The following is a 13,782-nucleotide window of genomic DNA, read 5'->3' on the forward strand; positions in this document are numbered from 1 at the left end:
TTCACCACGGACAAACATCAACTCAAGTGGATTAAAGACTTGAAGGTAAGACCTGAAACCATAAAACTGCTAGAAGACATAGATGGTAATGTCCTTGACATTGGTCTTAGTGATGATTTTTTGGATCCTACAGCAAAAGCAAAGGCAGTAAAAGCAAAAATAAACAAGTGGGACCACATCAAACTTAAATAATTCTGTGCAGCAAAGGAAACTAGCAAAATAAAAAGACAGCCTACCAAGTGGGAGAAAATATTTGCAAATCATATATCTGTTTAGGGGTTAATATCCAAAATATATAAAGAATTCATAGAAATGAATAGAAAAATAACAATCTGATTTTAAAATGAGCTAAGGATTTGAATAGACATTTTTCTAAAGAAGATGTACAGTTGGTCAGTAGGTACATGAAAAGGTGCTCAACATTACTAATCATGAGGGAAATGCAAATCAAACCCATAAGATATCATCTCACACCTGTTAGAATGGCTGTTATCAAAAAGACAAGAAATAAGTGTGAGTATGTGGAGAAAAGGATACGCTTATGCACTGTTGGTGAGAATGAAAATTGGTGGGGCCACTATGGAAAACAGTATGAAGTTTCCTCAAAAAATGAAAAATGGAACTACCATGACCCAACAATTCCACTGCTGGGTATGTATCCAAGGAATATGAAATCACTGTCTCAAAAAGGTATCTGCACTCCCATGTTCATTGCAATATTATTTACAATAGCAAACACCTAGAAACAACCTGTGTCCATCAGTGGATGAACAGATGAAGACATGACACACACATGTACACACACACACACACACACACAGAAATATTTATTATTCACCAAAAAAAAAAAAAAATGCCTCATAGAGAACAGATCATGGGGGATGGGGGCAAATGGGTGAAGGAGGTACAAATATCCAGTTATAAGTTAAATAATCCTGCAAATCTAATGTACAGAATGATTATAGTTAATACCGTATTATGTGTTTGAAAGTTAATGAGAGAATAGATCTTAAAAGTTCTCATCAGTTTATAACTGTTAACTAGACAAATTGGGGTAATCATTTAATAATATAAACATATATCAAATAGATTACTGTTAACTAGACAAATTGGGGTAATCGTTTAACAATACAAACATATATCAAATCATTATATAACTAAAACTAATACATTGTTGCATGTCAGTTATGTCTCAATAAGGAAAAAAAGCTGTGATCAGCAACTGTATTAGGTTCTGTTGGGAGGTAGTAACAACATAAATAATGATCTCTAGTCTCAAAAATCATAGACCTACCTTAAAATGGTGAGGTAGAACCAATTAAAAAACTAAATCTATATTCCTTAATTCAATAAACATTTATTGAGTGCCTACTTTGTATTAGGTACTATTCTAGGCATTTTGAAGATGTAAATAAAAAACTTCTTGCTTTCATGGCACTCTTACTCTTTTAGCAGAAACAATGAGTTTAAAAGTTATGCTGATAGAAACCTGAACTCCAATGAGATATCATCTCACACCTGTCAAAGTAGTAAAATTAACAACACAGATAATAACAAATTTTGGTGGGGCTGTGAAGAAAGGGGAACCCTCTTATACTGTTGGTGGAAATGCAAACTGTTGCAGCCACTCTGAAAAACAGTATGGAGTTTCCTCAAAAAAGTTAAAAATAGAATAGCCAACAATCCAGTAATTACACTGCAACATTACAACATATTTACCCAAAGGAAACAAAAATACTGATTTGAAGGGATTCAGGCACCTCATTATTTATAGCAGCATTATCAACAGCAGCCAAATTGTGGAAAGAACCCACATGTCCATCATCAGATGAATGGCTAAAGAAGAAGTGGTGTGCATGCACACAGAGAGAGGAATATTGCTTACCTGTCAAAAAGAATGAAATTTTGCCATTTGCAATGACATGAATGGAGCTAATTTACTATGCCAAACAAAATAAGTCATAGAAAAACAAATACTATATGATTTCACTCATGTGGAATTTAAGAAATGAAACAAATGAACATGGGGGGGAAAGGAAAAAAGAGGGGAAAATTATGAAATGGACTCTTAACTGTAGAGAATAAGCTGAGGATTACTGAAGGAGAGATGGGCAGTGAGGGTGGGGTGCAAGGTCTAAATGGGTGAGGGGTATTAAGGAGGGCACTTGTTTTAATGATCACTAGATGTTGTATATAAATGATGACTTACTGAATTCTATACCTGAAACTAATATTACATTGTATGTTAACTAACTGGAATTCAAATAAAAACTTGAAAAGGAAAAAAAGAATGTTGGGTTAGAAGGTTATGAGTGCTTTGAAAAAAAGAATATGGTACTGAAGACTAGGAGGCCAAGTGGGCAGAGAGGGAGGATTATAGTATTAAATATGGAGACAGAGTGGGCCTAATTAAAGGTACTATAAGAGGGAAATGGGAAGATGTTGGTCAAAAGGTACAAATTTCCAGTTATAAGATAAATGTTGTAATCTACAGCATGGTGGCTATAGTTAATAATACTGTATGTTTTTTCTTTAAGTGCTGACTTTTGAATAAAGGCTTGAAAGGGATGAGAAGTTTGACCACATGATATCTAGGGAAAATATTTCAGACCAAGAGAACAGGAGAGGTTCTAAAGCATGCATGTCTGGTGTTTGCAAGGTATAGAAAAGAGAAGTTGAAGCTGATGAGAAAAAAAAAGTTGTAGCTGATGCAGAATGAATGAGGGCTAAACAGTAGCAGGAGATGAGATTAGGGACTTGGGGGATTGGTGGTTGTACCAGTCATGTGAGACTTGAGAGACCACTGGAAAGACTTTGATTTTCATTATCCATGATATAAGAACCATTATGGGGTTTTGAGCAGAGGACTGACAGGATCTATTCGTTTCATAAGTCTGGTCAATTATAATCATAAATGTTAAAAATAATTTAAGCTAAACTGTTGAAAGACAAATTCTCAGATTCAATTATTTTAAATCCAGGTAAGCTTTGTAAGAAACATCAAATCAAAGTGATATTAAAAAGTTGAAAGTTAAGGATTGAAAAGAAGATATGAAGGACAATAACAAAGAGAAAGCAACAGTTGCAGAATTAAAATCAGAGAAAATTAAATTCAAGGCAAAGAACACACTTTTTAAAAAGGACAAAGAAGAATGGTTCATATTGATAGCAAGCATAATCACTAAATAAGTATAGTAGTTTACAAATTTTTAGGTAACTAAAAATATAGCATCAAAATACAGAAAGCAAAAATTGATAGAAATTCAAGATGTTAACTAAATTACAATCATGTGGAGAGACTTGAACACATCTCTTTTGGAAATCAGCATTCCAAAGAGAGATAAAAAGTACTTCGTAAAACAGGATTTGAATAACAGTATCTTTGAAAATGTGTTTGTATCTTTATAATGCTCCTCCTACAAAGAATAAGTCTTCTTCTAAACACGCATCAAAATTTATTTATAAAAATGTAACATGCACCAGACCACACAGAACAACTCAGTGTATTTCAAAACATAGTGATCATAAGGCTACCTTCCCAGAGTATAATGCAGTAATACCAGAAATAAACAAAAAAAGGATGGCAAAGGCAGTCTACCTACTTGGGATTTAACTATTCTTATTCTAGTGGAAGGTGAAAATTTATTTTAAAGGTATAGACTAGAGCTATAAGAAAGTAAAAGTAATACATAACAAAGTCAGTGAATTTCAGACACAGCACAATTCCAAGGAGTATTCATATCTTTAGACCATCTACAAGATCGCATGAATGCTTGAAAACAAAATAAGCATTCATCTCCAGGAACTAGATGAACATTAGCAAAGCACAAATATGAGAAGGGAATTTATAAAGGTAAAAAATGAAATTAATAACATGAGAAATAAAAACATACACTATCATTATTTATAATTTTTTAAACTTGAGTGATTGACTTAAGAGCCTAACTCATTTAGTATCATTATGATCCCCATTTTATAGATGAAGGGACTGAAGCACAGGGAGATTGAGCAACTTGCCCATCAGCACATAGCTCCTGAGTAGCAGAGGCAGCACTGGAATGCTTCAGGCTTTCTAGCTCCAGGGGCCACAATCTCCATCCCAGGCTCATTATCAGGTCCAGAACCCAAATAGCCCCACTCCTGCTCTACTTCTTCTACTGCTATGCTGGGAAATGTGTTCTTTATGGAAACCATACCATACAGACTTTGTTTATGTGCTGCAAAAAAAAAAAAAAAAAAAATTCAGTTTCAATATCTATACCTTTACATCTGGACAAAAATGAGAACATGTGCCTAAATCAATTTTAATGATTTATTTATTTTACTTAAAACTTCTGTTATAGTGAAGCTCTACAATTTTCTTTCTGATTGGCCATGATTTTATCTTTTTCTGTGTTAAAAATCACCTGTGCCATAATCCGGAAGCAAAGAAAGGCACAAGAGTTCAGGAAATTGGTAAATTTTTCCTACTTATCTTTAGATCTATTAGAAGTTTCAAGGAAGCTAAAATCATTGTCTCAAATGATGGGTAGTTTTAATTTATATATTTAATTTTATTTATTAAGTTTATTATAAAATTATTTTTTTTGATGTGTACTTTTAATTTATCTCTAACACTCCATATTATTCAGTGTCACAAATTGAGGTGTGACTTTTGGGTGAGTGGGACAGGCTTATATACATAGCATGTGTGTGTCACAACAAGAAATTGGGGTTTATTTAAAATAGAAAAGATAGACCACTTTAAAATACACCTAGATAGTAAATATGACCAAATTCTCCAGCCCCCTTTATTTAATCATACTACTACCGTAAAGTACCCCCAGCACACCACTGCCAAAAGTAGAACTTATGTTGACAAAGATTCTGCCACTGTGCCTGGATTGTTCTCTGTGTGTCTGCTTATAGTCTCCTGCATGTGTGATATGTATATATATGCAAATATATGCACATGCATATAAAGATATTTATTTATATGCATAAATATATATGTAGACACACTTTACATTAGTGTGTTCAAATGTACATAAACACATGTACTGGTGCATCATGAAATATAATATATTCCAAATTGAGTTCTGGATTCAATTTGTATGTTCAATTTTACTCTCTGTTTTCCCCTGAGAAAGCTTTTAAACATTTCTGGGACAAAAAATGTTGTGGTAGTTTCAGCTGTCCCTGCAACCACTTTCATTATTTGTGTCATTATTACTGCTGCATAATCTGAACATAAAAAAACATGGTGCTGTAACAAATGACTTCCCAGTACTGACAGTTATAGCTGCAGCATTTCAAGACTGATGAAAAATTTCCCAGCAAGATCTCTGGCCAGGTTTACAATAACGAAACAGGAAATGGCTGCCACTATTCACATTAAATCCAGACTGTTTGGTGTAACTTTATCTATGTTTTCGATTACAATAAAATCTCTTTCATGCCCAACCAGCAAAATTTCATCCTTATTAACGTTGCCAAAAGATCACTTGAGGTTTCATGTGTGGTTTTCCTGTTTGTCCTTTGATAAGATCTTTTAAAAATAATTTTTTTAAAGTTGTTTTACCTTTTGGATTGTCTGAATTTAATGAACTTTGTAAATTTTTACGAGAGGGAGAGGTTTGTTATGACTTTTTCCCAATGGACTGCTAATAGAAGTTAGCTTGTCTAGCCCATGTGCTAGATGCTGTCAGTATCAAACTGCCTTTGACTTTCACACCTCCCAGGGGACTAGTAATTGTTGTGTTCAAACAGCCTGTAATTGTGATCCCGCTGGCTTTCTCAGTACGCTTCTGGCTATTAGAATCATTAAACAACTCAGCACCTGTTAACAGCATTGTAAATATTCAACCCTGCTTGTGTGCAGGTTGAGTCCAATATAGAGAAATCTTACAGAGCTCAGCCTCATAAATTAGAGCTTCTGACAAGTCAATTATTGTGAAACTGGGTTTCTCTGTGAAATAAATGAAATAGCATACTGACAAAAAGGTAGGCTATCTGTTTATGGCAGAGAGAAGATAATGACTTGATGATCCAATGCAGTGAGCATGAAACTACATTGTATCCTTTGTCTGTAATTAAACAGTTGTGTAATATTTCTGTTTTAATAACCAGTAAATTGTAAATTTTGTACTGTGGAGAGTGCAACATGAAAACAAACCTTTTTACTTAGCTGCTGCTTGCTTTTTCAAGTTAGTAAAGTGATTATTGAAATTAATGATACGTAATGTTTTAAGCTAAATGCTTATAATTATTTAGGCCAGAAATTACCCAGTGACTGAAAAGTTCATGCAGTAGAAGCAAAGGCCATATAATGTTAATGAAAATCATGTAAATATAAACTCCATTGTTTATTCACAGAAAACTGTCAGAATATATTATCTCTCAAAATTTGATGTGACCTAGACAGTAATTCCATTTTCATTTAGTGTATTTTACAGTGTCTTAGAAATTATATATCTAATTAAGACATAGCAAATCTAACTTTTATAAGAACTTGGAAATGTAAGTAAACTTGGGTCAAACATTAGCAAAGAATAGTAGTATAAATCAGTGAAGTTACATCACAACCAAAATTAGTGTTTGTGTAAGGTGTAGTGTATAGAAGACAAGTCTTTTAATGACTGAGGTTTTCCTATTCTTGAATGTAATATTCTACCTAGCATTTTCTATTTTTATAAGTTATCACTTTCTAAAAATAAATAAAAGTTATCATTTACATATGCCAGGATACTTGAAGTGAAAAATTTTGGGATTTTTTTTAAGATTCTGGATTACCCCCAGATTCCATAAGGATAAAAGTATTGATACTGAGTTAATTGAATGTCAATCCAATTACTTAAATGGAATTTTTGCATTTCTTCTCTTAGGCAAGTCAAGTATGAGAGTGTCGGTGAGCACATTAGAAAAGAACAACCTTATTAAGAGGAAATACCTGGAAATTTTTTAAGTTATTTTAAAAAAACTATGTTAGTTTTTAGCAAGCTAGAGTATGTGTAATGTAGTCATCAAATAATTTGTTGTAATCTCAGAGACATAGCTTTAATTGCTTTTTTTTTCATTTTTGCAGCTTATTTTAAATGTTTAAGAAATGTTTATCCTGACTGTGCTTTATCTGAATAAAAGCTACAAATTAATCTTAAAAACTTCCCAAGAAACTTAGATAACATTAGAAAGGGTATTAGCCCATCAGAATATTCCTGGTAAATATTTTAAAAATTCACAATTTTTGAAGGAGAGTTTTTATCATAGATGGTTTTAAATGTTACTTGTAAGTATACTAAATTTGTTAAAGAATGGTAAAATTGTCATTCAGTTATATTTAGAGGGTAAAGGTTTATGGGTAATCAGTAGCAGCATCCATGAGACCTTTTTCTTTTCAAATGGCCTTGTAAATTTTTAGGCAAAAATGGTATTTTAACTTTTTGTTTTTCATGGTAAATTATTTTCCAAAATGTTTTCCTTCTGTAATTTTAATTGCATAAAGAATTATTTGATTCTTGCTCCAGAAATTCTACTTACTCAGTTCCTAAGCACATTTTCAGGGTTTATTTTTCAATTTAGGAATAATTTTATCAACTGTATATTAATCCAGACAGCTGAAAATAGTGTTGGAAAATTTATAGATTCAGCAAGTCAAAAGAATGTGAAATATAAACACTTGTGTTGTAGAATGTTTGGCTGATAAATTCCATTTGTTGGGAAAAAATGAAAGACAACAATTATCACTATTAATTTGGAATGGCTTTAGAGATCGCTTATGGGGTGTTGAATGTCCAGAATTTTTAGTTTCACCTTTGATAGCAGAATACATTATTCTAAGTAATACTTATTTTACTCATTTTTCAGGATAAAGGAAATATTTTCTAATGGTTTCTAATGCTGGTTTTTTCACTTTATCTGCCTGGTTAGATCAAAGTTTGTACATTTTGTTTAAATTAACAACAGCACTGGTTTCAATACTTATTTATCTGTTCATTGATAAATACTGCTTTATTTTGGTCCATGACAAGAATTTTTCCAGGAAAGGCAATAATTTCTCTGCAGATAAAAATGAAAAGTATTTCTCTTTTGTGAAAATTAAAATCATCAGCATGTAATTAGGATTTACAGTTACTTTCCCAAGTAAATAGTCTGTTATTAATCTTTACTCAGTGGAGGCTCTCATATTGGTATACCTAGCCATTTGTGCAAACATCTCTTTCTATTGAAAGTATATTGTATCTCTTTCTTTCTTTCTTTCTTTCTTTCTTTTTTAATTTATTTGAGAGGAAAGAGAGAGATCACAAGTAGGCAGAGAGGCAGGCAGAGAGAGAGGGGGAAGCAGGCTCCCCGCTGAGCAGAGAGCCGGATGCAGGGCTTGATCCCAGGACAAAGGCTTAACCCACTGAGCCACCCAGGTGCCCCTATTGTATCTCTTTCTATTGAAAGCATATTATGTCAATCATTTAAGTCCTATTTTGTGAATTTTTATTTTTTTAAGATTTTTTTTTTTATTTTATTTTTTTTTATTTTTTTAATTTTTTATATACATATATTTTTATCCCCAGGTCTGTGAATCACCAGGTTTACACACTTCACAGCACTCACCAAATCACATACCCTCCCCAATGTCCATAATCCCACCCCCTTCTCCCCAACCCCCTCCCCCCGGCAACCCTCAGTTTGTTTTGTGAGATTAAGAGTCTCTTATGGTTTGTCTCCCTCCCAATCCCATCTTTTAAGATTTTATTTATTTATTTGACAGAGAGAGAGATCACCAATAAGCAGAGAGGCAGCAGAGAGAGGCAGGGGGAAGCCGACTCCCCACTGAGCAGAGAGCCTGATGCATGACTCGATCCCAGGACCTTGAGATCATGACCTGAGCCGAAGGCAGAGGCCTAACCCTTCAGCATTCAAGTGCCCCATCCTATTTTGTGTATATTTAAATAAATTTTTGCAGTATGCTGACCCCAAATCTTTCCCTTTGAAGAAAGAAAAAAAAAAGTCACCATACTTGGCCTGTCGTGGTGTCCTTTAGGCTTCTCCCATTGAGATTGTTAGCACTTGCTTCCCAGACCAGGACTATCTCCTTTCTAGTCCTGTGCAGAAGTACAACTCTTGTGCTGGGGTTTCAGGGACAAATCTGTTCAGAGGTCACTTTACATTCGTGTTGCTTGATTTGGATAGAAATAGGACATATACTTCTCTATGCTGACCAAGGTACAGGATTCACCACCAGGAATTAGAGAGCTGCCATGACATGGGATTATTCTGTCACCCTTCAAATCATTTCCCAGACACAGATTCCTAGCAATCTTAGATATTTGGCAAGACATTTTTGGACTTAGAGGGAGGAGCATTTAGGTGAATTGCATGTCCTTCAGCCTTCACTCAGAAAATATACAGAGTTGAACATGTGTGTTTTTTGTATATAGAAGCTTAGTTCAAATGCTTTATTGTTAGTGTGATGATGTCCCTTCCAATATTTAGGGTGACATGTACTTATTAAGCATTTGGAGAACAATAAATGACTAAATGTCCTAAAAGAATTCATATGCTACCCAAGTCAATAGTTCTTTGAGTTTTATTAAAGTTACTGAGGATGGGTTTTTGTATATAGAAGGGAATTATATATAATATATAATATGCTTCTATTTCTAAATCTAGTGTGCAAGTTTAGTATGCTGTAGAGGTATTAAGTGAAATCATGCCAGTTTTAACACTGGAAAGTTAGTATCCTTTTAATGTGATGCTGAATTTTATCACATATTTTAATGTGTTATCATTGTTCATTGGTGTCCACAAATCTTAGTATGGGAATTTTGATCTGTACAGTGAAACTGGCAGTTGGCAGTTGTTTTACTTATTTGATTTCCCGTAAGTGTAATTGTTCTTTGAAATCCTGAAAAAAATAGAATGATAAATTGAAATGCTAATTTTAGTAGAAACAATCTTGAAACAAATAATGACCTTCCTTATTTTCTAGTTACTACAATTTGAGTGATGTGAGCCATGATTCTGTGAACAAATTTCTGTCCAGTCTGGTTGAGAAGTCTCTGGTTGAATTGGAACATTCCTACTGTATTGAAATTGGAGAGGTATGACTCAGTCCTATACATTCCAAATGAAAAGATTGTCCAGCTTTTTAACAGTAGGGCTTTTGTTCCAATGATAACTGAAAATTTGAACAAAATTGTTGTAATAGCAACCTGCAGTAAGAACTATTAATTTTATGAATGCATGTGCTTCTATTGTACTTTTTATTTGTCATTTTATCTTTCTTTTTGAAATAGGATAATCGGAGCATTGAACCTCTGACATATGGCCGAATTGCCTCTTACTACTATTTGAAGCACCAAACAGTTAAAATGTTCAAAGAGCGTTTGAAACCTGAATGCGGTACCGAAGAATTGCTTTCAATTTTGAGTGTGAGTTTCATGATATTATTGCATTGCTTTTTAATACAAAGAGATTATATCCCATATATTTCATACCTTTTCTTTTAATTTGGGTCTTATATTGCTGCCAGCCAGTGTGTCTAGAAATTTGGCAGAAACTATTTATAAACTGTTTTCCCCTGCCAAACAAGATCACTACAGAGGAACATATTTGTACCAAGTTTCCCACATAATTTATTATCCAAACTTGGGTACTTCTGAGAATGGAATGGATCACTATTAATATTTAAGTTAGGATAATAGGTATAAACGGGGCTATCTTCAGCAGCCAGGTGCTGCTCTTCACCTAACCTTCAATATAATAACTTGTGTGAATTAAAATTGAAAGCTTTCTTACTGCTTCTTTTGAGTCATTCTTCTTGAATCTATGATGTGTGTCCATAGGGACACACAATTAAGATCTCTTAGATTTACTTATTGGCAAAAAAGCTGTTCAACTCCCACCCTTTTCCCCCTTCGAAAATTTGTATTTTTACAACCATATTTATTACAGGGTAAAAACAAGAACAATTTAAATTTAATTACTACAAAACCTTGTTAGCACATTAGTCAATACAGGTTATAAATGAATACTACATGTTATCTTATTCCTCAGGCTCATTGGTATTATTTTAAAGAGTTAAAAACCATTGGACTTACAATGTCTTTAAGGTCCTTCTCTTTTTTTTTTTTTTTTTTTTTTTTTTTAAGGTCCTTCTCTTACACATTAATTGATTTTGAGATAGTTCACTTACTTACTAGCTTTTTTTCTTACTTCCTTTGCTTATCAGTCTCAATGGCTTCAATATCCCATTCACAGTTTCCAATTTTTCATGTTTTTCCTTTGAGAAGTGGTTTGTAGATGTTGTATGCAACATAAGGCCAAGTACATTATAGTGAGTCAGAAAATAATTTGTTAATGAATTGATGGATGGATCCTGTTGTAGTCGTCAGTTCTGTTATTTGCTTTAAAGAAAAGAGTAGAGAATTAAAGTATATGATGCTGCTATCAAAAACTTTTTTATAAAATTAAAAATTCATTTCTGAAATAACAAGTATAAAAAAATAAGAATTTTTAGTTCCTTAAGAATGAGGTTTTTATTATTTCTTTGTTGGAGAGTCAGAAAAATAGGATTTATCTGAGCGGGAGACAGTAAAATCATGGTTAATTAATTTGGTTTTAAATTAGTATTTTAAACTAGTATTTTAAACTAGATTTAAGAATATAATTTTCCTTTCATATTTACCTACCTTGATATATTTGTCTAATCTAATATTTAAAAATATATGCCTACCTTGGGAACACACATAATAAAAGCTAACATCTTTGAGTACTTTTCATGTGCCAAGCACTATTCTAGGAACTTTACATCAATAAACTCATTTAATTCTAACAATAACCACTCATTTTATATTGATAACATCCCATTATTATTCCCCTTTTACAGGTTAACTAACCTAAGGTTGTACATTAAGTCAATACTTAATGGCTGCAGTCTAGGAGCCCAAGTATGGGTGGGGGTTTTGGTTGTTTTTTATTTTCTTTTGTTTTTTAATTATGTTATGTCACCCTGCAGTACGTCATTAGTTTTTGTTGTACTGTTCCATGATTCATTGTTTGCGTATAATACCCAGTGCTCCATGCAATCGGTGCCCTCCTTAATACCCACCACCAGGCTCACCCATCCCCCACGCCCTCTTCCTTCTAAAACCCTCATTTTGCTTCCTAGAGTCCATGGGTTCTTAACCACTGTCCTGTGCTGCCTCTCATGTCCCGCGCACACACACACACACACACACTGAAGTGGAAGATACTGAGGAAAGAGGTACATGTTAAGACTAGATGCTGGACGCACATTTTGGATACTAACCCAAGATCATATTTGCAGATATCTTCCATTCCATGGGTTGCCTTTTAGTTTGGTTGATTGTTTCCTTCGCTGTGCAGACGATTTTTATCTTGTCAAAGTCCCAGTAATTCTGCTTTTGTTTCCTTTGGCTCTGTAGATTTGTCTACTAAGGTGTTGCATAGTCTAGTGTGTCAGAGAGGTTGCTGCCTATGTTTTCCTCTAGAATTTTGATGATTCCCTGCATCACATTTAGGTCTTTCATCCATTTTTAATTTATTTTTGTATGTGGTGTAAAAAAAAAAAAAATGGTCCAGTTTCATTCTTCACCATGTTGCTATCCAGTTTTCCTAACAGCATTTGTTGAAGAGATCATCTTTTTTCCATTGAATATTTTTTCCTGATTTGTCTAAAATCTAAAATAGAGTTGTGGGTCCATGTCTAGGTTTTCTATTCTGTTCCACTGATCTGTGTGTCTGTTTTGTGCCAGTACCATACTGTCTTGATGATTACAGCTTTGTAATAGAGCTTGAAGTCCAGAATTGTGATGCCTCCAGCTTTGCTCTTCTTTTTCAAGATTGCTTTGGCTATTTGGGGTCTTGTGTGGTTCCACACAAATTTTAGGACTTTGTTTTAGCTCTGTTAAAAATTGCTAGTGCTATTTTGGTAGGAATTGCATTAAATATGCATATTGCTTTGGGTAGTATAGACATTTTAGCAATATTTGTCCTTCTAGTCCATGGGGGGAAAAAAAGACTGGATGCACATTGTTTGTAAAGGTTTGTGAAAACCATATGTCTATTACACTCCGTATCCCTCTACACCCCCCTAAAAAAAGACCCAAAAATATATCCAATATCAAGAAAATTAGGCTGTTATCCTCTTCAGTCTTCTCTTAAAAGGCATTGCTCAGAACAAGAGGTCTGCCTGTTTCCTTTCAGCAACCTGCTCCTTTCCATCATTATACCATAAAACCAGTTACACTGATCTCATGGATTATTTTTATTAAAATAAAGTCAGTTCTTGTGATTAAAAAAAAATCATCTGCAAATACATGTAAGATAAACTCAACAGTATATTTATATGGATATGATTTGGGGTACCCGTAATAATTTTCACAGCAACAATGATGTCATCTCTTCATCCTATGTTTTTAGTGTAGGAAACTCACTCTGTACTCCCTAGCTTCTAAGTCTGTAGTATCTCAGTGACAGTGGTTTTTGAATGAGGATATTGGGGCTTTAGAACTGTGGGACACAGGGGCACCTGGGTGGCTCAGTGGGTTAAGCCTCTGCCTTCAGCTCAGGTCATGATCTCAGGCTCCTGGGATCAAGCCCCGCATCAGGTTCTCTGCTCAGCAGGGAGTCTGCTCCCTCCTCTCTCCCTACCTACTTGTGATCTCTCTGTCAAATAAATAAATAAAATCTTAAAAAATAAAAAAAGAACTGTGGGACACATATTGACAAGAAGATCTGCAGGTACCACTGTTTTATTAATTTTTTGTGTAGAAATTACTTTCCATT

The 13,782-nt window shown here is 33.9% G+C and overlaps 1 protein-coding gene across 1 annotated transcript in view; it reads left to right on the forward strand.

Annotated features, from left to right (window-relative positions):
• The window catches only part of ASCC3 (activating signal cointegrator 1 complex subunit 3), a 344,503-nt gene that overhangs the window by 263,226 nt on the left and 67,495 nt on the right, over window positions 1–13,782 (forward strand). Inside the window, exons 35-36 of the mRNA XM_059177004.1 lie at window positions 9,962–10,073; window positions 10,269–10,403. Of these exons, the coding sequence (XP_059032987.1) occupies window positions 9,962–10,073; window positions 10,269–10,403 (247 nt within the window). The remainder of the gene's footprint in view (window positions 1–9,961; window positions 10,074–10,268; window positions 10,404–13,782) is intronic.

This window comes from Mustela lutreola, chromosome 6, assembly GCF_030435805.1.
Source record: "Mustela lutreola isolate mMusLut2 chromosome 6, mMusLut2.pri, whole genome shotgun sequence".
Taxonomy (NCBI): Eukaryota; Metazoa; Chordata; class Mammalia; order Carnivora; family Mustelidae; genus Mustela; species Mustela lutreola.